This window comes from Rhineura floridana, chromosome 18, assembly GCF_030035675.1.
Source record: "Rhineura floridana isolate rRhiFlo1 chromosome 18, rRhiFlo1.hap2, whole genome shotgun sequence".
Classification (NCBI taxonomy): Eukaryota; Metazoa; Chordata; class Lepidosauria; order Squamata; family Rhineuridae; genus Rhineura; species Rhineura floridana.
In genome coordinates this window covers 19,189,341-19,215,512 of record NC_084497.1, presented here as the reverse complement: position 1 = coordinate 19,215,512, position 26,172 = coordinate 19,189,341, and the positions used below count along the sequence as shown (strand labels likewise).

General features: G+C 45.1%; 1 protein-coding gene across 1 annotated transcript; it reads right to left on the bottom strand.

The window, feature by feature from the left end:
- Positions 1–2,538: 2,538 nt before the first annotated feature.
- Positions 2,539–25,904, bottom strand: LOC133372824 (trypsin-3-like). Its single transcript, XM_061601905.1, has 6 exons — positions 25,856–25,904; positions 24,416–24,526; positions 13,357–13,516; positions 10,143–10,284; positions 5,203–5,469; positions 2,539–2,688 (listed from the first exon to the last, which is right to left on the bottom strand). The coding sequence occupies exons 1-6, from the start codon at positions 25,902–25,904 to the stop codon at positions 2,539–2,541; spliced, it is 879 nt and encodes a 292-aa protein (XP_061457889.1).
- Between the last annotated feature and the right edge of the window lie 268 nt (positions 25,905–26,172).

Below are 26,172 nucleotides of genomic sequence, written 5' to 3'. Positions count from 1 at the left end.
GCTGCACTGGCTACCAATATGTTTCCGGGCCAGATTCAAAGTGTTGGTTCTTACCTATAAAGCCCTTAACGGCATCGGACCGCAATACCTGGCGGAACGCCTCTCCCGCTATGTACCTACCCGGTCGCTGCGCTCGACGTCGAAGGCCCTTCTCCGTGTCCCAACGCATAGGGAGGCACGGAGAACGATAACTAGAGCTAGGGCCTTCTCAGTGGTGGCCCCCGAACTATGGAATGCCCTCCCTGATGAGATACGCCTGGCGCCTTCTTTGTTATCTTTTCGGCGCCAGGTAAAGACCTACCTCTTCGCCCAGGCATTTTAAAAATTTTAAAAATTTAAAAATTTGAATTTAAAATTGAAAATTTTTAATTATGTTTTATTGTGTATCTACATCCACTTGTATTTTAACCTGTTTTATTATGCTGTACACCGCCCTGGGAGCTTATTGCTATAGGGCGGTCTAAAAATGTAATAAAATAAATAAATAAATAAATAATTGGGCTGGCTGGTTTAACAATTTGCCAAGTTCTTCCCTTCAAAGAAACTCACGTTCCTGGTGCCAAATTTGAGCCGGACGCTTATGCTACAAGGCTGTGATCCACAGCAAGCCCTTTAATGCCAACTGGAAGCATCAAGAACTGGTTGGCTTTATTCTAGGAGTTTTGTTAATGGGCCAACCTTTGCCAAATTGGTGCCCTCCGGGTGTTTGGACTGCCACTCCCATCAACCCCAGTCAGCAGGGGGTACTTAGAGAAGACATGATGTTATTATTATTGAGTTATTTACAACCAAGTCCTACTCAAAGTTAAATTTAAATTAATGAACCTAAGTTAGTCATGTCTATTAACTTTAATGGTTCTTCTCTGAACAGGACTAGCATTGAATAGCACCTATTATTATTATTATTATTATTACCACCACTAATGATGATGATGATGATGATGATGATAAAAGTCTCATTCCAACTCTGCAGGATCTTGCCTTCATTTAAACATTCATCAAATAAAACTGTCATCATTGGAGCTCATTTTTCTTTAAACCCATGATAAAATTCAGCTCCTAATCTATCCATCCCTAGAGCCTTGTTCTTCTTAGCCTTTTGAATGTAATGTGATCTCTTCCAGAGATATTAAATGTCTGATTTTCCTCTTGAATTAATGTAGGCAATTGTGGATTTCCTAAAAAACTTTAGGTCCCAGGGTGAGTTCCATCAATTTTAAATTCATTATTAAAACAGTTCAATACTTGTGACTTTATTAACATTACAGTCACTAGTATTTTTCAGGAGGATCCTGAAAATGTATATGTTGAATGTCAAAGGCCAGGGTAAAGAATTGCATCTTCAGCATCTGACAGAAACCATATAATGAAGGGGCCAGATGCACCTCTGTGGGGAGGCTGGCCCACAGCTTAGGGGCTACTACAGAGAATGCCCTCTCCTGGGCCACCACCGCCTCACCACTCCAAGGGGAGTGGAACTACCAAGAGGGTCTCCTCTGCTGATCTTAACACCTGAGATGGCCTGTAGAGAAGGCAGTGGTCCTTTTAGATATTTGGGTCATCATTTAATGACGTGCTTCACAATTGAAGTAATACGCAGGGCCATCTAAAGTGGAGGGGGGGCAGGGAAGACAACACCATGAAGTCTAAGGTCTAAAATCACCTAGCACTACTGGGTGGCTAAATCTAGTTGCATTTTCATTTCCCACAATGCTAGAGGGGGACTAGGCAGTGGGTGTTGTGGGGAATTCAAAGGATGCCAAGATCCAGCTGCCTGGTGCCTATCAGAACGTCAGGACAGGAGGAAAAAAATAATTAAGGGAGGCCCAGGAGGACTCACATCAGCATTGGGTCCAGTCCCCTGTCAGCTGCTAACAGAGTTTTGAAAGTATTCAAGGGTGTGCATGAATGGCCCCAAGCTGTATTGGTGTATAAGTATCCTATCCACTCATTCATTCATATGCATGAACCATCAGAATACATAGGGCCTTCTATATATCTATATTTATATCTAGCTTACAGTCTAAGTACACAAACATACAGAGGCAGGGAAGGATTTGTGGGTAAAAGCTGTTACCTGAACTTAAAACATGGCTAGTCTTGGGAATGAAGATTAGTGGTGCAATCCTATTGGTGCTGACTAGGAAATAAGTGCCATGATGAAGGGGAGCTGGAGAACTAGTGGGCTTGGGAAAGAGTTCAAGGCATGGACAGCATCAAGGGAGAATGAGCAGAGTTGAGTATCAAGGGACAACGGGGATAGCTGTTTTAGGGAATGGGAGACCTTGGTTCACCTGAAGTCTTGGAGCTGGGGGAAGTGGAGATCACAGGCAAGGCTAAAACATGAGAGATCACCAACTGATAGGGTTGGGCAAGGTTGTGAACAAAAAAAGTCAGCACTAACCTCCACCTTCTATGCTCCCCACGGGAAAAAAAAATGTAACTCAAGAAAACATGTCCATTGTGCTTTTTTCCTTTTCTTTTGAGCTATATTTTTAATTCATAGTTTATTTGATAATCAGGGAACAGATGATCGACTTATTTCTTGAAGACTGTCTTGTAGATCCATTTCTGAAAGTTGGCAACTGCCGTGTAAACACCTGGATATCTGGGGCTGGCACAGCTGTGGCCCCAGGAAACTATTCCAAACACACGTCCTTCACACACCAGCGGCCCCCCAGAGTCACCCTGGTGGGAGAAAGAATGGGAGGAGGCACAGCGGCAAGAATCGTTGCTAAAGCCGTGTCAAAACAGCCGCTAACATTCACTTTGCTTTTTTTTTTTTAAGTCAACTACCATTTTTAAAAGATGGGGAAGTAATCTCACTAGGCTGTTTTAAGGTCTCTACCACCACCACCACCTTTCCCCACCGGCCACCCTGTTGGAAGTAGAATTGTAGTGTCGTAGTAAACTGTCTTAGCAATATCACCTAAGAAAATAGGCAACCATCTGGGACCGCTAGTGCCGCTGAGGCATTGCCTTTCCACAGTCAGCTGGAAGTGCATTTAACACCAAGGTTCCAAATGGCACTGTTATACAGCAGTGCCCATCAGGGCCGGATTAAGCTGAGGAGGGCGCCTAGGCTGATTGGTGTTAGGGGCCCCCTATCTCCACGCTTCACCTACCTTTCCGTTGTTTTTTTGCGGCGCGTGCAGGTTTGTCATCAATCAAGATGGCGGCCAAGCTTTCCCTAAGGAGTTGAAGCCTCTGCCGCCATCTTTATTGATGGCAAATCTGCACATGCCGTAAAAAAACAACGGAAAGGTAGGTAAAGTGGGGGGATAGCGGGGGGATGGCGGTCCGTGGATGCTTCCGTGGATTGCGGAAGGAGAGTGGAGGGCCCCCTATAGCTCCAGGGGCCCTCAGGCCAGTGCTCCACGGGCCCCCAAGAGCTCCGGGTCCCTAGGCTTCAGCCTACTAAGCCTAATGGATAATCCAGCCCTGGTGCCCATCCCAATGGGCAAGATCCTACAAATTTTGAAAGTAAGCCCTGTGCAGCAAAAGTCCCCTGCAACTACACATTTAATTAGAAGCATCCCCCTTGTGGTTTCTGTCTACATCTATCGAGTAATACCTCAGTTAACAAAGTAGATGCATTCCTGGATGTTAATTCTTTAACAGAAACTTTCATACCAGAGGAAGGAATGATATGGAAAGAACAGGGATGTGTTCCTACATCCGCTCATAGATGGTAGGGGCAGCTTCAAGAGGGGCTTTAAAGAGTACCTACCGAGCACCCTCCTCCTCCGCTGAATCATATTGGATCCTTCCCTCCCCAGCCCTGGGAGAAAGCAAGAGATCTCTTTAATGCAAAGCAAACTCCCAGTCTTGTCAGTTTCACTCTAGCAAAGCAAAGGCACAGGCTGGTCAGTTTCACCTTGAAGCAAAGGCATAGTCTGGTCAGTTTATTAATAGCAAAGCAAAGACACAAGCTGGTCAGTTTCACCTTAAAACAAAGGCACAGTCTGGTCAGCTTATTGGTTGCGAACCAAAGACAGAGGCCCATCAGTTTCACCTTAAAGCAAAGGTACAGGCTGGTCAGTTTATTGACTGCAAAGCAAAGATGCAGGATGGTCAGTTTCACCTTGAAGCAAAGGCACAGGCTTGAAAGTTTATTCATAGCAAAGCAAAGCCGGTCAGTTTCACCTTTTTTTAAAAAAGCCTTTGTTAAAAGGAGTTTCCTTCCTGGAGGATTCCTTAACTGAGGTATTACTGTAATTGCTTCCTGTTTAGCAGGATGCAGCACTGAATTGGGGAGGCCAGATCATATACCACATCCAGTGCTGGGCATGAAACAAACACCAGGCAGGACACTCCAAGCTCCCTTGGTGTTCATGAGTGCATATTCAGGTGCATATGTGCTAAATTATTATTATTGTTGTTGTTATTATTATTGTTATTATTATTGTTGTTGTTGTTGTTGTTGTTATTATTATTGTTATTTGATTTCTCAACCACCTTTCACCATAAGGACCCAGGGCAGGTTACAGTAACTTAAATTTATAAATTTACTCCAAGGTGACCCCTTCAAGTTAATAGCCATGAGTCTCTTAGGTTCACTAATTTGAACTGGTCTTCTCTAAATATTTTGAAAGGAAATATCGATAAATGAAAGGAAATAGTGATAAAGGAAAGGAAAACAGCTTTGCCGCCGCCACCTCCTCTGCTGTGACTGAGGTTGGGTCAGTTTTCATGTTAACAAGCAGAGACTGGCTCTTTTCTTTGGAAAGGAAAGGAGGAAAGCAGATTTCAATGCCCCCCCTATCCCCCCTCCTCCTCGGCAAGTCAAGAGTCCTTAATGTGGGCAAGACTCTCTAGTCCCTCGGCTTGGCTTTTAATCATTTAATGGGTTAACATTACAGAGATTAGAAGGCAAGCCTAGAAAGTCTCGCCCACATTAAGGACATTCTAGAGACTCTCTAGGGCTAGACTGGCCTTTTAATCTCTATTAGGCTTGGCTTGCTTCCTCCCCATTTGTAGGTTGGATTACTCAAGTGGAGTGGAGGAGAGAGAGATAGTACTGCTGTGCTGTGAGTAAAATAAATACAAGAACAACATATTTGAGGGACTGTTTGGGGAGGCAGTTCAGAGCAAACAGGATTGCTCCGCAAAGATGAAGACTATGCCAACCGTTGAAAAATCCAGTGTTAAATCCACATTCAGCAGAACTCTCCTCAGTCCCTAATGGATACTGGCACATACCTGGCAAGCATCTTTCCCCCCAGAGTTGAACCCGGCACAGATCATGTTCTTGGTGATGTATCCAGCATATGAAGAGGAGCTGTTACACTTCCACGTTGAAATGATGGGGAGGTGCACACTGCGCAGAGTGTCCGATGCCCTGCCCCCAATGGGGGTGGTGTAACCCCAACCGGAGACTTTGCAGAAGCGTCCATCTCTAATTATCGCTCCTTGCTGGGGAAGGGGCACGATGGAGACAAATGGACTGTATGCCACCGGCCGGTTCAGCTATTTCAAGACATCAAGACAGAGACAGGTAGGTACAGGTCATTATTCCAGCAGTTAAATCTGATCCAGATGCATCCCTCTCCAGTTAGGGCCAGTGCCAAAGGTCGGCTCAATTGGGTATACGCCGAGGGCCCACACCCAAGCAGGGGGTCCTGTGACAAGAGCCCCTCTGGACCTTCTCCTTCTCCTTCACCATTGCAACCTGCTTGTTCACCTGCTTCTTGCTCTGCTCCATATAATGATGCAACATTAGATAAAAGATGATCAGAAGATGCCACTGCCTCAGAAGACTTACCAGAAAGCAAGCTGATGGAAGTGAGGAGGTGGAGGAAGAAGAGGAATTGCTGGTGATAATGGCAGTAAAGAGGACTCATGCAAGGAGGTGGGTCCACAAAAGGACCTCCAAAACCTGGAGCTGGCACTGCCTGCAATACACCTGAGTGATCATCTAGTGCCCATTTGATCCTTCCTAATTGCCCTCCAGGCTCTGAATTGACTTTTCACTTGCTTGCTGTTGACTTTCGCCTGTTGCAATGTACAAAAACCAATGGCCTTTTGAGAGACGCACAAAAAAGGATGTCATTCTTTTGGATCTTGTTTACCCAGGATTCATCAAGGAGCAGATCTGAGTGCTGCATCTCAGGAGGGACGTGTATGAGCCAAAAGGCTCATATGCTAGTAAGATAGAAAGGCAGCTCTTAGCGTTCACCTTGGAGATGACTGTGGTGCGTCCTTCCCTGGCTCTCCCTGTCAGGTTCCTACCTGCTCGTGGTTACTGCCTGTCACTAGGCACCACCAGGGACTCCACCAGTCCGGACCGCTCTCTCTTATGGTTTCTCTCCCCGCTCTAGCACAGATCTCAACAGATCCCCCTGCTAGGCAACCACCAGTAACGTCCCAATACTAGTATTCCCAGAGACTCTGAATACTGGTATTGTTATTCTCTTCACCGCTGCCACCATTTGTTACAGTTCCCCTTCAGCCTTGGTCATTACCTTACCCTCCCTTCTGGTCTGTGAAACCCCAGCCAAGGATCAGGCCTTTGGTAAACCAAATTAAGTATTTATTACAGATAACAAAGCTAACAAGATTAACAAGATTTCTTCTTAAGGCACATAAGCATATGGTTTTACTCAATACTAATCCGAACTCCACCTCCCTCCTTCTCCACTCTCTCCTGTCAAACAACTCTCTAAACCCCACCAAGCAACCCACTCAGTTCTCTTCTCCCCCCCGATTCCACTCTCACTCTTCCTTTTATACGTTCAGCCATTTTAAACACTCAGCCAATCATCTAGCATTCTACTGCCCATTCACTCCCCCTCCTCTTTCACTACTTACCATATATCTTCTAAACAACCAACACTTACCATATATACATTAATATAGGAACATCACAATGACCTCATCTCATAGATTCATAGAGTTGGAAGGGGCCTATAAGGCCATCAAGTCCAACCCCCTGCTCAATGCAGGAATCCAAATTAAAGCATACCCGACAGGTGGCTGTCCAGTTGCCTCTTCAAGGCCTTCAGTGTTGGAGAGCCCACCACCCCTCACCATGGCCAATGGAAGCACCAGGCATCTTCAGCAGAGTTGGACAACTCTGTAAGTGATGGCATCCCTCCATTTTTCACCTTTCCAGTTTGAAGTTCAGTTTGCCACATTTCCGCATCAGTTTGCAATGTTTTTTAAAATTTCTCATGATAATTCATCAGCATCTTACTATGCATTTCTTCTAATATACATTTTTGAATGCAATTTTTCCTAATAGACACTTTTTATTTTATTACACATTTCTTCTAATGTACACTTTTTTGGCAAGCAGTTTCCCCTAATATAAATATAATGGGCTGTAGTCAACTAAGTCATACTCAGAGTAGACCAATTCAAATTAGTGAACTTAAGAGACTCATGGCTATTAACTTCAATGGGTCACCTTGGAGTAAATGTATAAATTTAAGTTGCTGCAACCTGCCCTGGGTCCTTATGATGAAAAGGAGTTGAGAAATCAATAATAATAATAATAATAATAATAATAATAATACATTTTGTACGTTAGTTTCACTATGCATTTTAATGCATACTTTCCCCTAACATACACATGGTTTGGTTGCATCTCACAACTCAGAGAACTGCAAATTTCGAAAGATAGCTGGATTTTGGTTTGTGTACTTTTTGAAAAAGTGCAAATTATGTAAGTTCATGTTAAGATGTGAACTGAACCAATTTCGCCCCCTGTCCCTAATCCTCAGGTGGCAGCAAAGAACCCAATATCCCAGCAGAGCTGGTTAGAGAGGTCTCTGCTGTGGCCATCAGCTAAAGAAATGTCTCCAGACCCACGCTCTGAGCAACATCAGGAGGCTCACGCTAGCAGCCATTTTGATTTCCCACCCCACCCCCAAAGTACCATCAATCTAGGTCACTGTGGGAAATTGAAATGGTGCTTGCTGCAGCTGCCTGGCCCCGCTCGGATGCCTAGCACCAGATAGCAAAGAAGATTTAACAACTGTGGGGAACCTCCAGTCCGTTGGCCTAATTAGGTCCATCAGGGGTTCTAATTTGGCCCGCAAGGCTGTTTTCCCCAAGCCACACCCACCTGCCCTACCCCTGACCTCATATATGGCATGAGCCCACCTGTGTAAACGGCCCGTGGACGTCGCGGGGACCTCGGCATCTGGTTGGAAACAGGGCTGTGCACCAGATTCACCCGAGGCCTGAGCAAAACTCAGAGGGACTTGGGCATTGGCTGAGTCAGGTTCAGACAGCCACAGATCCCTATGGGCTGGGTAGGATGACTCAGAGCAATCAGTGGCTGTCAGGTGGCCGGGCATCAAGCTAGGAGAAGAGCCAGGAGAAAAGGCCAAGACCTACCTCCAGGGGTGTAGTCGTCCAGGGTCTCAGGGGGTCTTCGACTCTTTACTTTATTCGGAGCAGGGTCCCAGTGGGGTCCCTATGTCTCCTGTATCCTGCAAGCCAATCCATGCAGAAAGGGGAGTGTGTCAGCCACTGAGAAGAGTCCTATAACATGTTTCCTTGTCCTTTCCTGTGGATTATAGCCAATCAGAAAGGAGGTGAGTCAGCCACTGAGAAGACTCTTCTCAGTAGCGAACACTCTCCCCTTTCATGCTTATTGGCTTTTAGGGAGAAGGCCTTAACAAGGATCTTATTCTCAACTCAGCAACAAAAACAGAGGCGGAGGCGGCTGTGACTAACATGAAGAGACTCTGCACTTCTGAACTTGCCGCTACACTACTGCCTACCCCAGATCACCAGCTAACGGCTGCATCTTCCAAGAGAAGTTTCCTGTCTGACTGACACTCTCCTTCCTTCTTGACACCTCCCCTCCCCCCGGGATCAGTCCCTTGGTGATTCTGAATAGTGCAGGTGATGGCCTGCATTGGATCAACCTCTCCGTTCAACAGCTATTCAGCGGAGAGGTCAATTCTGCAGGGTGCTGGTGATGTTCTGCAAACAGCTTTCCTTTAGGAGCAGCACCCACACAGGATCGATTCCTCAGAGTCCATAGTGGGGCCTGTGCACAACCCGAGAAACGGTTCCCCACCCCTGATTTAGGATGCAGATTTTTAAAACAATGCCAGCAAATCGCAAATTACAAAACAGGAAAGACGGTGAAGTGGATTGCCAACTAAGTGCACTTCCAGTTAGCTTTGGTAATATCTAACATTAGTCCTACTCAAAGTAGGCCCATTGAATGGACCTAATGAACATGGCTAAGAGATTCATTAATTTCAGCGAGTCAGCTCTGAGTACGGCTTGATTGGACACAGCCTCGTGCATAACGAGCATTCATCCTGATTTGTTTGCAGGGGGATTAGACAATGTTGGGGATTTTTAATTAGCATTAATACTGATTTGTCTGCAGGGTGCTTAGGTGTTGCATCAAGTGTTATCCTACACTTGACAGTGCATTTTCCGGTCACTTTTCATTGTGCAAGAAGTCTAATCATTTGGGGAAGCAGGTTTGTTGTGTGCAAGACCTCCCAATCAACCATAATCGTGCAACCTGGATTTGACGATAGGTAACTGAATCCCACTCAAAAATAGTGATAGTCTGGCAGCGCCCTGTTTGATGGATCTTTGCCTTGCCCCTCTTTCAACAGCAAAACATGACCCTCCCAGCACAAATCATGGAGCGCAAAATGCTTTTAGCCACCCCAGTTGAAACTCTTCTTTCCTTTGGATCCTGAGCAGTAGTGTAGTGCCAAATTCAGGAGTGCAGGGTCCCTTCATGATAGTCATGCCTGTCCCCTCACTCATTTGCTTTCTGTCATCATCTCCACACTCCTCAGTCCCTCCCGTACACGCCTTCTTCCACAATAAGCAGATGTCTTGAGGAAACAATCAGCATGAAAGGGGAGTGTGTTCTGTACTGTGAAGAGTCTTAGTGGCTGACACAGCTCTTTTCACTCTAATTGGCTCCAATCAGCAGAAACAGACAAGGAAGCATGCTAGAAGATTATTCGCAGTGGCTAACACCCATCAGCTTCTGCCAGCTTTCATGTTCAATTGGCTTGTTGGATACTGGAGACATAGGGACCTGGCTGGGACCCTGCTCCTCAAAAGGTAAGGGGTCTAAGACCCCTCTGAGACCCTGGATGATAACACCCCTGATCCCGAGCCATTTCCCCCACCCAAGAAAGCTTTGTTACCTTAATCAGCATGATGTCTGCATTTTTGGAAGCGGCGCTGTAATCTGGATGGACCACCATACGGGCAGGCCGGAAGATCTGTTCCGTGCCTTCAAAAGCGGAAAGTGAATACTCCCCAGCTACAATCAGCATCTGATGGATTCTGAAAAAGGAGCCAGAAAATGGGATGAGGGTGGATTTATTTTGAACATGTCAGATTTGGAGGGTACGGGGAGGCAGGTGGAGGGAGGGGCCTGTGCAGAATTGTCACAGCCAATGAGTCTTTGGGATGACTACAGCTGGGTACTGTGGTAACTTCTCCAGAACCATTTAAGCCAGCGGTTAATTTGTAAGAAGAGCTTTGCTGTAGAACTGCAACGGCAAAAAATCAAAATCAAAGAAATCCTGGTTTTAAGCTGTCCATTGCCCCTTTCTTCAATTCTCCTCCTTCATATACCTCCTCTTTCATCTTCCTTTCCCAGTAAACTGGCGATCTGCACCTTTTCCTTCAGCAAGCTTGCCCCAAAATGGAAACTTTCCCTTCCCTCATGGAAGCTGGACTGAAACCACTCTGATATCTTTGTTCCTTAGAGTTAGACTGTTGGTGAACATTCTGTGCCATCACATGAGCTCAGCCAATCATTGTTGTACAATCGTATAGTTTGCTGGCAGCGTCAATACAATTGTGTGCAACCCCTGCGCTGAGCAGCTGGGAGGACTTCAGATGCGTTCACTAGAAGGGTAGGGCAGAAATGCTCTAACAAATAAATAGTCATGGTATTGAGCCAAAACATGTTGGTTTTAACACAGATGTTAACATAGGAACATAGGAAGCTGCCTTATACTGAACCAGACCATTGGCCCATCTAGTTCTGTACTGTGTGCACTGACTGGCAGCAGCCCTCTAGTTCATTGTATTTGTGTAATATTTTGACACCTTCCTCAGAGGAACCAGAACTATGTCCATTACTGAATGCAATTTGCTCAGTACTCTGATGTGCAAGAGTAGCCAATATGATAGCCATTGTGATGCTCTCCAAATGATTTTGGATGACCAACCCCATCAACCTTGACCACTGGCCATCCTGGTAGGGGTTGATGGGAGTTCAACTATATGTGGACGGCACTATGTTGGCTACCCCTATCTTAAAAAAATGTCCTCAACCTGGTACTCTCCAGATGTTGTCGGATTCCAGTGCCCATCAGCCCTCAGCCAGAATAGCCAATGGTCAGGGATGATGAGCATTGTTGTCCAACATTTGGAAGCCAATAGGTTGGGTTAGGATGTCTTAAATGAATCTGGGTTGGATAATTTTATCAAATCCCCCTCTTCCAAATTATCTCGGAGTCAATGCTTTGGGTTCCATTCAACTGACTTTTGCTTAGAACAGATCTATTGAAATTAATGACTATAAGTAACTCAGTGCTATTCATTTCAATGGGTCTACTCTGAGTAAAGTTAGTTGACTGTAACCCTCTGACTTTGAACTTTCAGCATGGTTTTGAATTCATGCAATGCTTCCTTATCAGCGCTACCTATTCCCAGCCAGTTCCCACCACCTTCTACAGTTCAGGATGCCTGATGAATCTGGATAGTGCCCAAATGTTCTCGAATGTTCCCTGGCTGCAAGGTTTATTCTAGCGCGCAGCCAGACACATTTTATGCACCGTCCAAAAAAAGCACACCAAAAACCTGTGCAGTGTGAAATAAGATTTTTGTGCCATTGAGCATATGGGATTTAATGAGTTAGAAAAAAGAAATAGATGGGAAAAAATAAAAAGAAATAGAAAATGAAAATAAATACTGGTTCAGTTGCCCCCAGCTGGCAGTTGCGGACAAGGAAGGGGCTGGCTTGTGCAGCCGTGGGAAGCTGAGCAGGCCCTAGCCAGCTGGGGAGGACTAGCCTCAGAGGGAGGCAATGGGAAACCCCCTCGGAATACCGCTTGCCATGAAAACCCTCTTCGTAGGGTCGCCATAAGTCGGGATCGACTTGAAGGCAGTCCATTCCCATTCTTCTTTTCAAAACTTCATGACCTTATACTGCTAGTCAGTGTTTTTTGGTTAAAAACAAATGATGTGCCACTACTCATACCTTGATAAACGTACTATGGGTACCAGCACAAAACGGCTCGCATGGGCAACAAAAAAAGATGTGCCGGTACTCAGTACTGGTGAGCGCTGTCACAAAAAAAGACCTGCTAATAGTAAATGGGACAAAATTACTCGACTAGTTCAGGGGTGAGCAGTGTGCTGTCTGCTTGCGCCGTAGGAATAAAAGCTTAGAATAAACCCTGCCTGGCTGCTTACTAGGGATGAAGAGATCTGTCTGTTTCGGTCCTCTCGGTTTCTCGTTTTTCAGATGTTAAATTCAGTTCTCTACATTTCTACAGCGATCTGCAGATTTTTTTTTTTTAAATCCTCATGAAAATTCTCCACCTTTTTAGTACGGATTTTCTCCAAATAAACACATTTTTGTAGGCAATTTTAACAAAGGTGCACATCTTTGCAAACCATTTCTCATCGTTTCATGCCTTTTTGCATGTTATTTTCATTCATGTTTTCATTTTTATGCACACTTTCCCCTAATATATGCATTTTTGTAAATGTTGTTTAGTTGGCAAACTGCATCCCAAAATTCTAATAAATGCGAATTTCGAAGGATGACGGTGTTTCGGTTCTCATATTGTTTCAGAAATTGTGAATTTGATAAATTCAGCTTGAAATGCAAACTAAATCAAAATTTTTACCCATACCTACTTTCTCCTGAGACATTGGCAAAGGGCTCTGTAAGCACCTGTCCTGCAGTCTGAACAGCAAAAGAGGCCTTAGTAAGAGGCCTTTGCCCTATTATGTATCTCTCTCATTGATAAATTCAGCTTGAAATGCAAACTAAATCAAAATTTTCACCCATCCCTACTTTATCCTAAGCTGAGACATTGCTGTAAGCACCTGTCCTGCAGTCTGAACAGCAAGAGAGGCCTTAGGAAGAGGCCTTTGCCCTATTATGTATCTCTCTCATTGATAAATTCAGCTTGAAATGCAAACTAAATCAAAATTTTCACCCATCCCTACTTTATCCTAAGCTGAGACATTGCTGTAAGCACCTGTCCTGCAGTCTGAACAGCAAGAGAGGCCTTAGGAAGAGGCCTTTGCCCTATTATGTATCTCTCTCATTGATAAATTCTGCTTGAAATGCAAACTGAATCAAAATTCTCCCCCATCCCTGCTGCTTACCCAGTTTTGCAGTGTGCGGCTGTCAGGACCCAGCTCCGGCTGACCAGCGCTCCGCCACAGAAATGGTAGCCTGTATTCCTCTTCAGAGACACCAGGTACTTGGAAGAGTGGGGTGCAACTATGTAGCCCCCAATGATACGCTGGGAGTCTCTCTCGCCATCTGCAGAGTGTAGGTGATAACTGTCATAGAATAATCAGAGTCTGTGAGGGGGCAAAATGCTACCTACTAGACCTAGCTCCACAAGACCCTCCGTGGCGCAGAGTGGTAAGCGGCGGTAATGCAGCCGAAAGTTCTGCTCACGGCCGGAGTTCGATTCCAACGGAAGGAGGAAGCTGAATCTCCGGTAAAAGGGGTCAAGGTCCACTCAGCCTTCCATCCATCCGTGGTCGGTAAAATGAGTACCTGGCATACGCTGGGGGGTAAAGAAAGGCCGGGGAAGGAACTGGCAAACTCACCCCATATATACGGTCTGCTTTGTAAACGTCGCAAGACGTCACCCTAGGAGTCAGAAATGACTCGCACTACAAGTGCGGGGACACCTTTACCTTTTTAGACCTAGCTCCAGCTGAGGGCCATTTCTCGCACACTCCAGACAAATCAGAAAGGGTCCCTCCAGACATCCTTTTTGTTGCACATCCATGACCAGTTGCGCTCATGACGGTATCAGAGAGGTTATCTATGATCCCGCTTTCAAGATTTTATGGGGTTCTAGCCAGTTAGTCCTACCCAGAGTAGATCCATTGCATGGGCATGACTAACTTCAGCCCATTCACTTCAGGGGGTCTACTCTGAGTAGGATTTCATGGGACACAACTCGTTCTGCTTCATTTGCCGTTGGTGCCTGTCCCAAAACATCCTGCTCAAATCCCTGCAACCTTTTATAATCTTCAGGGGTTCTTTTTGTTTTGTCCTGCTTTTGTGAGTTATAACTCAACAGTGCAAGGCTGTGTGCACACTGTGGATTGTATCCAGTGCTACTCCTACTCAAAGTAGACCCACAACTAACAGGTCATTAATTTCAGTGGGTCTACTCTGAGCAGAACTTAGGTGGATACAATGCATTAGAGGTTATATTCAGCTAAGTCCTACGCAGCATAGACCCATTTCATAAAATCATAGAATACAAGAGTTGGAAGGGGCCTATAAGGCCATCGAGTCCAACCCGCTGCTCAATGCAGGAGTCCAGTTTAAAGCATCCCTGACAGGTGACTGTCCAGCTGCCTCTTGAAGGCCTCCAGTGCTGGAGAGCCCACCACCTGTTGGGCTACTGTGACTTATGTGTTTCTCACAGAAAGAGGTACATGAGAGGAAGAGCAAAACCTGAAGCAAACGGGTTAAACAGAGCAGAAGTTGTTGCCAGGCTGCCCAAGGCCAGCAGCTGGTTGACAAGGGCAACCATCTCGATAAAGAGCTGAGCGCACGGCCAGTCCAGGTGTGGGGGATATTGTATGGAGAGAGAACTGTGTTTCATAGAACTTAATGTCAGTAAAAGACTCTTAAAGAATACTTTGCCTGGTCTGGAGCATTTCTAACCGATCTGCATTGGCACCGCTTTATGGATCACACACACACACGCTACACGCACACCAACACCACCTCCCTAGGTCATTGCTTCCATTATCGTACCACTCTAACAGGACATTTTTCCTGATGTTCAGTAAAAATTAATGGACCTAAGGTAGTCATGCCCATTAACTTCAATTGGTCTACTCTGAGTAGGGCTAGCATTGGGTACAACTCTTAAAGCACCCCCCCGAGAATCCTGGGAACTGTAGTTTACCCCTCACAAAGCTACAGTTCTAGCACTCTTAACAAATTATAGCTCCCAGGATTCTTGTGCGGGAGATGTCCTTTAAATGTGATTTAAATGTCTGGTGTTTACGCAGCCTAAGACTGCCTTTTCTGATGGCAATAAGCAGAACAAGTAATAAAGCTGAATGATGTGTGGACGATCCAGTATAAATCCACTGCTAATTTTATTTATTTGTTATTTTATTTGCATCCTGCCCTCCCTCCCAGCAGGAGCCCAGGGAGACCATGCATTATTATGGTGTCAAAGACACATTGCAGAATACACCACAAGATAAAATAAAATAAAACAAACCAGTCTGGAAAGGCCCTTAGTCTAACCTGGAAGGGTTAGGTAGTACCAGAGGGCCTGCTCTGACCTATCGTTGTTGAGACTCCCTAGAGACATAACTGGGAACTGCAATAAAATATTGCAGCATGGAACACTCTTGCTCAAGGTTTCAGCCAGCCAGCCCATCAGGTCATCTTCCAGGATACCCCACTCTATTCCTTTCTCCTCCGTCACTAACTTTCTCACCCCCCTCTTAATAGTCAGTGTTCCGTGCTCACTGGGCATGCTCAGTCCTTGTTGGGCTGTTTTGGAGTCACCCCCACCCTTAATTCACCACTCCCCCCCCAAAAAACATTTTTGTATTTCTTCAAACTTCGGGATTCCCCCAATATCTTCCTCTTATGCATGAGTGGATGCTGTTTTGGCTACCTAAGAAAACATGCTTGGAGAATGAATTTGGATGTTAGATAGGATAGGAATCTGCCTTATACTGAGTCAGATCATTTGTCTATCTAGCCTAGTACTGGTTCCTCTGGCCATCATTGGTTCTTCAAGGTTTGTTTACACATGAGCCATTTCCCCCAGAACTGACATCATTCATTCACTCAGTTGTCAAGAGAGAAGCCAGACAACATTGCCGGCAACCCGTTTTATTCCAGAGGTTGCTTTGTTGTTCTCCAGTCTTTTTTTCAGACCTGATTTGTGATGATTCATCCCACTTCCCCACACTCCATCATTAAAATACTGTACACTTTCAGTACCAGACTGAATGAACTGGTGGCTTTCTGCCTCCCACTGGCCCTTTAATTAGTCATTTCCTGTTCCCAGTACTGTATGTGCCTGCCTTAAAGGGGGGGGGGGGAATCCTGCAAAGTTACCAGCTCACAATCTCCTTTTTCCAGGAATGTCTTGCCATCTAAAGCCAATGTTCTTCCTTTTTTCAATCAATTGGCTTTCTGCCGGCAATAGAAGATCTGATTGTTCCAGCAAATTTTGTTTTTTTTTACCGCTGTGAACATTTTATTACTAAAAATCTTAATGTTGAGTTTACTGCTGCTTACTTTGGGCTGCACTTTAATTAGGTTAAGACTGTATTTTGAAAGGTTTTATTCTGCTTAAAAAAAAAAAAGCCTCTTCTGCTATTCTCACTGTTCCTTCTATTCGTTTTTTAAACTTCACTAATCTGGAATTGGGGTTAAAGTGGCCCCAGTTAAAAAAGAGGAAACCGTGAGATGTGCTTGATAATGATGCCAATATATAGGGCGGAAATGAAATTGAATTAAAGATTTACAGGACTGGGTGACAACTCTTAACAGGATGTTATGACTCCTGGAGTTTTCTTTGGGGTCACAGAGACCCCAGGACCTGAACTGTACACATTTTCCTTCTGTTGGAAATCTCCTGAAGATGCAAATATAGAACAATACTGACTGAACAATAGCGTCTTCTCTTAATGGCTGAATCAACATAAAGTAGCTATGGTGCACTTAAATGAAAAGTGTTAAATTGATTTCAGAAACATGGGAAAAGCTGCGTCCTTAACATATGACTCTGTTGAACAATTGCATCAAAAGGTCATTGTAAATAGCAGGGAAGAAGTGACAGGTGAGCAGAGATCAGCTCAATCCTGTCTCCCGCCAACTGTCTCTTTCCTACAACTTCAGACACACAAACTCACACAAGACAGCTCACACAAGACACTCACAAGACACTCACACAAGACAGCTTTCCCCCCACCCATACTTGCATGGGTCTAACTAGTTTCAGGGCTTAGTTCGAAGAGCTGGTTTTGAATTATACAGCCTTAATGCATCTCAGGACAGCAATACCTCAAGGACCGCCTCTCCCCAATGGAACTGGCCCGGACCCTGCAGGCTTCATCAGAAGCCCTTATCTGTGTGACCCACCTGAGGGAGGTGCAGAGGGTGGTCACATGAGAAGGAGCCTTTTCAGTGGTGGCCCCTGTCTGAGGAATGCTCTCCCAAGGAAGGCACACCTGGTGCCATCCTTGGCAGCCTTTAAGCACCAGGCTCAGACCTTTCTGTTCACTTTGGTTAATTAATTGTTGCTTCCTATGGTGATGCAAATCTTTTAGTGAGGTGGGTGGGACATGGTCCTCTATTACTATGTCGCTAGATGGACATTGTATGGATTTTATATTGTCAGTGTTTTAATTTTTTCTGGTTTTAATTTGCTTTTATGTGTTGTGTTTTATTTTGTCAAGTCACTTTGAGACTATGTATTGTTTCAAGCTACTGAGAAATGAAATAAATAGTACCAATGAGTCTTCCCCATCTGTTTTTTTAATTTCAGTAATCCTTACAATGACCTTGTAAGGTAGATGCTTTTTATATTGTTATTGTTATTATTATTATTATTGTTGTTGTTGTTGTTGTTGTTGTTATTGTTATTATTGTTATTATTATTATCCTGGCCAAGCCCCTTGGAATCAGTCACAGACTTGCTGGTATAATTTTCTCCAATATGTTTAATAAAAAAAACTTCAGCTTAGAGCGCTTCATGGATCAACTTACAGGTCACACAAAATTCTGCATCTCTACACAACATAACTGTTGTGACCCAGGATAAGGGGGGCGGGTCTTAGTGGAGAGGGACTCAGATGTGGAGGACTGTGGCGAAGACTTGAGGGAGGAGAGCAAACTGAGCGCTCAGTCCCTGCCCCCCTCCAAGGGCTTGCAGAGTGAGACTGGTGGGATGGGCACACTCCCTTCGACTGCACTGGAGGAACCTTGCCAGGTTGAAGTTACCCAGCCAGGCGCCCAGCAGGTTCCCACACTTCCCCGACCTGTTAGCCCTCCCCACTCAGAGGAGGAACCTGAGATTCAACCCTCCTTGTCTCGCTCTCGAATAATTCAGAGGCGCGAAGAGGAACGGTCAGGGTTCAGGCAGAGTCAAAGACTTCACGTGAAAGTCAAGCCCTCTTAAGGAGGCATGTAAGGGGGGGTTATTTTGCTGTGTCAACATCTGTAGCTTGGAGGTGTGCCTCATTAGAGTAGTCAGGGAAATTAGTTCTTAGAAAGCATAGACAGTTGGATGAGTCGGAAGGCTTTTGAAGTTGCTGTAACTTTAATAAAAAGAGAAAAACTCACAAAACCGAGTCGGCCTGGAATGTCTGGCTTTGGGCAGGAGAATAACTAGACATGACTGCTCAAAGCTGACATTGTTGCAGCACTTCGACACACACACCCTTACAACCCTTAAGTAGGCCTGGGCAGGCTCTTTCTACTGGTGTGAGGAAGGTGTTACAGAACGGGAACGTGCGGGCTCACGAGCACCCCTCCTAGGTGGAAAAGTGGGGGCCAACTGAGCCTTACGTCTCAGTTGTTTGCATATCTGGGGCAATGGGGGCAGCCGCAACTCGTCAAGATCCTCTCCCTCTAGAGGAGGTGCATGTGGCGGTAGCACCCTGGGAGGAGAGGGGGGTGGAGGGAAGGAAAAGGGACGGGCTCCTGATCAGCCGGTGTTCCTTCTGTTGTAACTGGAGCCAAGGTGTAGGAGCTGTCCGTGTCAAAAGTACTGAAGCCCAGTTGCAAGTTGCTAGAACTCTCTCCCAGGTCCCACTCAGTATCTTCTTCTTCTTCACTCCAAGTCTCTTCTGCAGGGGTCATGACAATTACCATATTGTGGAGGGCCTAACAAAATAAAGTCTAAGGCCACCTGTTGAATTAATGTCTGAGATAAGACTTATAGAATCATAGAACAGTAGAGTTGGAAGGGGCCTATAAGGCCATCAAGTCCAACCCCCTGCTCAATGCAGGAATCCAAATCAAAGCATTCCCGACAGGTGGCTGTCCAGCTGCCTCTTGAAGGCCTCCAGTGTCGGAGAGCCCACTACCTCTCTAGGTCATTGATTTCATTGTCGTATGGCTGTAATGGTTAGGAAGTTTTTCCTGCTGTCCAGTCGAAATCTGGCTTCCCACAACTTGAGCCCATTATTCTGTGTCCTGCACTCTGGGACGATCGAGAAGAGATCCCTGCCCTCCTCTATGTGGCAACCTTTAATGTACGACTTCTGACTCGTAGATCCTGCATTTATTAGCCACTGCACTCTGGTTGCTTCCACATTAACTGTTTTGTCTGGATTTGCCATCCTCCATTCACTTCATTCACTCCATTCACTTTACAGAGAGCATCCACATAAATCCGTTGATATTGTGTTGCATCCCTATGTTTCTAGTCTTTGATTTGTGGCAATTCTCCCACCACCTTAAAAAATGCAAGCCTGGCTGTCCAGTGTAAACTAGTGAAGAGCTATTGAGGCTGTTCAGGGCTGTTGTGTCCTTTAATTAGTAGCTTCCTTCTTGCAGCATCTACCTTTAATTGCTTCTTATTCAGTGGGGCTGCAGTTTTATTGATGAATTGTCTCACAGCTGCACAATACTTGTCAGTTCATGGGGGGGGGTGTTATAAGAGAAAACTTTAATCACTAGTTTTCTCTCATTATTTAGGGTAAAAATGAGATGAAATCATTATTGTAATCATTATTATTATAATAACAAGAGGAAACTTCCCTCCCATGGAAATAGGAACTGACTAATTAAGGCCCAGTTAAAGAGCCACTCAACAACTGTACTGAATATGAAGTAATTAGAGTTGGAATCTGTAAAAAAGACGTTTCTAATTAAAGTTGTAAGGGGCTTTTGCTAAATGGGACTTGCTTCTGAGTAGGCAATATAGAAGGATCTTGACCAGAAAGATGGGCATTACCAGATACTATAGCATTAATGTCATGTGGAACCACAGTTTTAATTTTACTTCCAGCTGACTGTAGAAAGGCAACACCTTAGCAGCACAAAATTGTCCAACGGAGAAAGCACAGCAGCTCTCTGAATGCACATTTACAAGTGTAATAGCTTTGCCTTTTGAAAAGATTGGTATGCCATTTTCAAAAGAAAAATGACTGGCAATTGGGAGAGAAAACTGACATGAAGCAAGAACTTCCAAATTAACGCTCTCTCAAGTGGAGATAATTGCTCTGTTCTATAGTGTCTCTTTAGTTCAGGGATGATTATTTTTAGAATGTACAATGTGACTTGTTTCCATCCTTAATTTGCATGTTCTTATCATGGGTGGAGAGGGGTGTGTGGAATGTCCAACCATTCTGTGATGCTGGTCACAGTTAGCCTTTGTTTTGCACAGGGGGAAAGTAAATTACTTGTGCCAGCAAAGTCCCCTGGTGGATTTCAGTGCTTGAAATCCATGCCAATATAAGGGCTAACGTTCACATATAGAAGAGTGAGGTGGAATGGAGGTAGCAAAGTCCTGAGGATGCAGGTGAAATATGCATTTCTTTTAATTCTCCCCAACTGTCCCTGAAAGCAGAAAAGTAACACAAAAGAGACTGGCATTCTTCTCCCTGCTGTTCTTGATTGCTACCTGCAAGGAATCTTTTTCAAAAGCAGCTGCACCCCATCTGGGATCTGAAGTGGTATGGCCCCTTCCATCACTCTTGGACTCTACCACCTTATGTTGGAGAATGAGTACCTATGTCCTAACTCTTGGGGTGGCATTCAATGCTAGTCCTACTCAGAGTAGACCAGCTGAAGTTAATGGACATGACTAATGTAGGTTCACTAATTTCAGTGAGTCTAGTCTGAGTAGGATTTTGGTAAATACAACCCATAGTCCCTGGACCACCCTTCCTGAAGCTATCATCCACAAGTGTTCCATGCTACTAGCTAGCACCCTAGTAGTATTATCATAATTCAAGTCAGGTTCAAGGGTTTCTCAGGAGAAGCTTGGCTGACGGTGATTTTTAGCTTAAAATCAGCCAGCAGTGTGATGAAGTGACTGAAAATGCAAATACAATCTTAGGCTGCATTCGGAGAAGCCGATGATGGCTGGTGTCCACTGGGACTGGTAGGGGCAAGGCTGGAAGCCAACAGTAGCTGGAACCAGAGCCAACTCATTCTAGTTCTGCCCCCTTCCTCCTCCCTGCTGAGTTCTATATAGGGGCCAGCACTGCAACTAAGGAGCAGGGACCTGATAGCCTGCACAGCTATATAGACTGGTTGTAAGTAGGAAGGCAGGCAGGTAGGGGCTGGAGGAGGGCAGACGGAGTTTGGTGGGGCACTGCCCCACTTGCCCTAATGGGGCAGCCTCCACTGACAGCAGCAGAGCATCAAGTTCACAAGAATGAATAGTGCCACCCTATTCTGTGCTGATCCGGCCGTATTTAGAGTGCTGTGTCCAGTTCTGGGCCGCACAGTTTACGAAAGACATTGGACAAGGTGGTGAAAGGTCTGGAAACCAAACTCTCTGAGAAACAGTTGAAAGAGCTGGGTATGTTTGGCCTAGAGCAGAGAAGACGAAATGGAGACATGACATGATCTCCAAATATCTGAAAAGTCTGTCAGATTTGTTTCTGTTGCTTGACAGGATAGAACTAGGACCTGCATGGTGAAACTGCAGGGAAGCAGATTTAGGCTAAACGTTAGGAGGAATTATAGAAACATAGAATCATAGAATCATAGAGTTGGAAGGGGCCTATAAGGCCATCAAGTCCAACCCCCTGTCTGAATGGTACATGGTGTTTAACTGTGGAATACACTGCCTCAGGAGATGGCTGGTTTTCCTTCACTGGAGGCATTTAAGCAGAGGCCAGATGACCATCTGTCAGGGATGCTGGGGTTGCACACTGTACGGGATCCTTCCAAGTCTACAGTTCTCTGATTTTGTAACTGCGATCATTAGATTATGACGTAACGCTCAGCTTAGAGACCTGTCATAAATGCCAAGGTTCTTCTGAAGCACATGTAAAGCCCTAATAATGAAGGCCTCTGAGCATGGGGAAAGCACATCTGCTTCTCTATTTATCATAGTACGTCATACATATAGGTGGTCAGCAGGCAAAGCTAGCAAAGACCAGGAGCAGATGGGTTAGGTACAAGTGCGGTGTGGGGTGCAGTATTGGGGATCATGAAAAACCGTGACTTTTTCTCTCTTCCTTTCTTCCTTTTAAAAAAAGCAAATTTCTGGCTCTCGTGGGTACAAAGGTAAGCTTTACGTGTGAGAAATTTCTGAAGTGGAAGGGAGGAACTGAGCAGGATTTCAAGTGGTCACGGGAGTTGGGACTTTAGTGCCTGGAAATGCCTCTCCCCATAAACAACAGAATCAGACTGATTCAGTGGGGCATCCTTCACGGCAAATATGCCTGCCATTACTCTGTATATAAATGAAGGTGGTTTGCTGGAAGTTGTTTGTTTCATTTTCACAGGTTGAGAAATTCTCATTTCCCTTGGTAGATAGTCTGCATTGCCTCAGCGCAGGATGCCCATGGCACCTGTGTTGCTTGCAGAAGGTCTGTTAAGAAAGGATCAGGTGGCAGGCAATTTGACAGAACCTGTGCCTGATTCCCGGGAAGGCTGCTGCCAGTCAGAGCAGGCAATACTGGCTTTGATGGTGTCAGCAGTGGTGACTGGTGCCCATTGGGACTGGTAGGGTGGAAGGCAGGGAGTAGGGATGGGATCCGCATTTCGGTGCTGGTTCAATTTTTGCTCCGTTGAACTTCCTTATGCTACTGCTTCGTAAGGGATCAATGTTCACTATTTACGATAAATACTGATTAATATAGATATTTTTCAAAATATAATTTTTCATAGGATCGATATTTTTGAGGTGAATTTTTTAAAAAATAATCTCTTCAGCCACAGAAAATCGCTAGGAAAAAAACAATCAGCGAGGTTAAAAAAAACCCTGAATAAATAGGAAAACTGGTGTCAAGTTTGATTTATATATTTTTTTGCAATTGGTCTAAAGATAGTCTCAAATTGATCAGATACTCTGTTGTTATCATCTCCCAGATATTAGCAAGATGAGAGTCATAGATTACTCATGTATCGTTTCTCCACGGGGAAAGGAATGAGCAACAGAAACGCTAATTGTTTTTTCCCGGGGATTTTTATTATTTCAATCCAGAGCAAAGGGACAATAAAACCACAGAACAGGGAAGAGGAAGCTTCTTTTCAGCCCAAGGGCCACATTCCCTTCTGGGCAAGCTGCTAAGGGCCACATGGGGAGTGGCGGGTGGAGCCAGGGGCAAATGTTTGCGGAGCAATGAATGTACATTTTGCTATTGTACAGTAGGCTAATGTCTATACACATACTCTTTTTAAATATTGTTTTATGTCAATAATATTGAAAAGTTTTTTTTGCTTGCTGTTATATTTGTTGTTATGTTACTGTTTTATAATTTTTTGTTATTAGGAAATTATTTTTGCAATTGTTTTTGAGATGTATTTCTGCTCACCTTGTAAGCTGCCTTGAGCACAATTCTTGTGGAAAGGTGGCATACAAATAAGATGATGATGATGATGATCACCCAGCCCTCTCTATCCACCGTCCAAGCAAGCACAAGTCATTATCAGAGTTCAAGGATATATTTCAGTCAAGCAGAAACACTCAAGGAGAGTGTGAAGCAGGATCAGTAGCCTGTGCGACCAGGGCGTGATCTGGAGAGGGCCTGGGCAGATAGCTTGGAGGGCCACACATGGCTCCCAGGTCTGAGATTCCCTGACTCTGCCGCAGAATACAAGGGACTGCAAAGGAGCAGGAGGTCAGCTAGTGCACCCCCCTGCCCATTGAGGTTCAGTGCATTAGCCCACATCCTTACTATGGATGGAAACCCTTCTGTGCTAGCATTCACTCCTTGCAACTCTTGCATTGTCACATCACCACCACTGCCTAAATCTAGACTGTAAGGTCTTTGGGCCACATAGAGCGGCACCGAGGGCCTCATTTGGCCCCCAGACCTGAGGTTCTCCCCCTGCTCTGATCTATTCCTTCTTTGACAATGTTCTGAACTTGCAACCTGAAAAGATGTCCAAGTCTGGAAATGATGGGGGTCCTCACCTCCCACTCCTAAAGCCTTGTAAACCTCTTAGATTTTTTTTTTTTGAACAATGAAGCAGAATACAAATGTTGTTAAATAAATAAAAACGATGCTGGTAGTCCCATACCTGACCACACCTGTACATTCTCATCATGGGTGAAGTAGAATCCATTATCCTCTTCACTCCTGGAGACATGCTCAGGGTCACCAGCTTTCGAACTGAGCCGCGGAGCCGTCCCTATAACAAGAGTGCGATCTGCAGCAGTTACCGGCCCTCTGAGTTGCCGACTTTATCTTTTATAGATTTTCCGCAGGGATGAGAGGGCTTTTGTTTCTTTAATCTTTCTCTGGCTCACTTTATTAGGGGAATGTGCCAAATTAATTCCTGAGTGAGAACATGCACTTCTTTGCTGCAGATTCCCATTATGTGCCCCCAATGTATTATGTGTGCTTTGATGGTTCTTTCTCTTTAAATTAGGCTTGGGCTGGGACAGCCCTTTAAACAGAGGACTATATCAAATCGAGCAGGGCAGGGAAACCTGTGGCCCTCCAAACGTTGCTGGACTCCAACTCCCATCATTCCTGAATATTGGCTAGGGCTTAGAAATTCGGGGGTGATAGAAATTAGAGGCCAGCAACACCTGGAGGTTCCTCATCCCTAAAATAAGCATGCCTTCCAGAAATATGATACATGAACCTAGTCCACATTGTGGAAAATTGTAGTGACAGCCCCTGTTAAAAGGAGAGCTGGGGGGCAGGAGAAGCGTAGTATCTAAGTGCATGTATTTGAATGCATCCACACAGGATACAGTATAAATCAATTTCCCATTGCTAGGATTGAACTGCAAGGGAAAAGAAAAGAGACTCAGCCCTGAAGAATGCAAACTCTAGTGCCATTATAACAAGGGATCCCCAAAAGGCAAAAACCAGAAGGAAACTGGAACAGTGATTTAGCATCAGGGACAGAGAACAGAAAATGGGGCTGTCCTTGGCACACTGAGATGGGGGAGAAATGCATTTTGGATTTTAATGCAAACCTACCTCATCTGGGTGTTCCAAAATGCTACATGAAATTCAAAGCACCCCTGTGAAATTCGCACGACTCCAAATTTTGTGATGTAGTCCCCCGACCAAATAATGTCTACTAAATTTGCATATTAGGGGAAAGTGTGCTTACAAGGGCACACGTTAATGAAACTAATGCATAAAATGCATTATATACAGGGAAACTGCTTGCAAAAATGCGTCCATTAAGAGACGCTTGCACCCAAATGCTGACAAATATTCGGAAAGGCTTCTGTGGTCAAATGGCAAACTGATGCAGAAATGTGGAGAACCTACGACTGGAAAAAGGAGAAATGAGGAAAAACTGAAATGAACAGATGCCTCCTTCCCTGCTGGTAAAGAGGTCGACTTGCAAGATGGCCAAATAGTGAAAAGTCGCTCAGGTTTGGCCAGTTTCCCACATTCAAAGGACCAACCCACACCCTCCTCCGTGCACACACACCTGGCTTGGGCACTCAGCATTTTAAGCAAGCAATGAGCCCGTTTCTGGCTAGTTACTCACCAATCAGCGGGAAGAAAAAGAGAAGGAGCCATGGGTCGCAGGGCCTCATCTCGCAACAGCCACCTGTCCCCTCAAAAGCACCTGCTGAAAGGGAACTACCCTCGTGACAGGGACACACCAAATCATCTCTTCCCCTCGTGCCTAGGCATCCCGGTTCTCCTTTCAGTTCCCATGACGACCCACATCCTAGTGAGAACAGTCGGTTATTCATCTAAGAGGTCCTTCAGGGACGCCATCGCCTGGTTGACTTCCCTTCACATTATGTTCTCGGCTTCCTCCCTAGCTATCCCATCCCGTCACGCTGGGACGAGGTGAAG

Excerpts from the sequence above, each read along its gene's own strand:
- LOC133372824 (XM_061601905.1), bottom strand. The coding sequence starts at position 25,904 with ATGAGGCCCTGCGACCCATGGCTCCTTCTCTTTTTCTTCCCGCTGATT. Across the intron at positions 24,527-25,855 it reads CTTTTTCTTCCCGCTGATTG|GGACGGCTCCGCGGCTCAGT; the intron begins GTGAGTAACTAG and ends CTCTTGTTATAG. Across the intron at positions 2,689-5,202 it reads GGGGGAAAGATGCTTGCCAG|GGTGACTCTGGGGGGCCGCT; the intron begins GTATGTGCCAGT and ends TTCTCCCACCAG.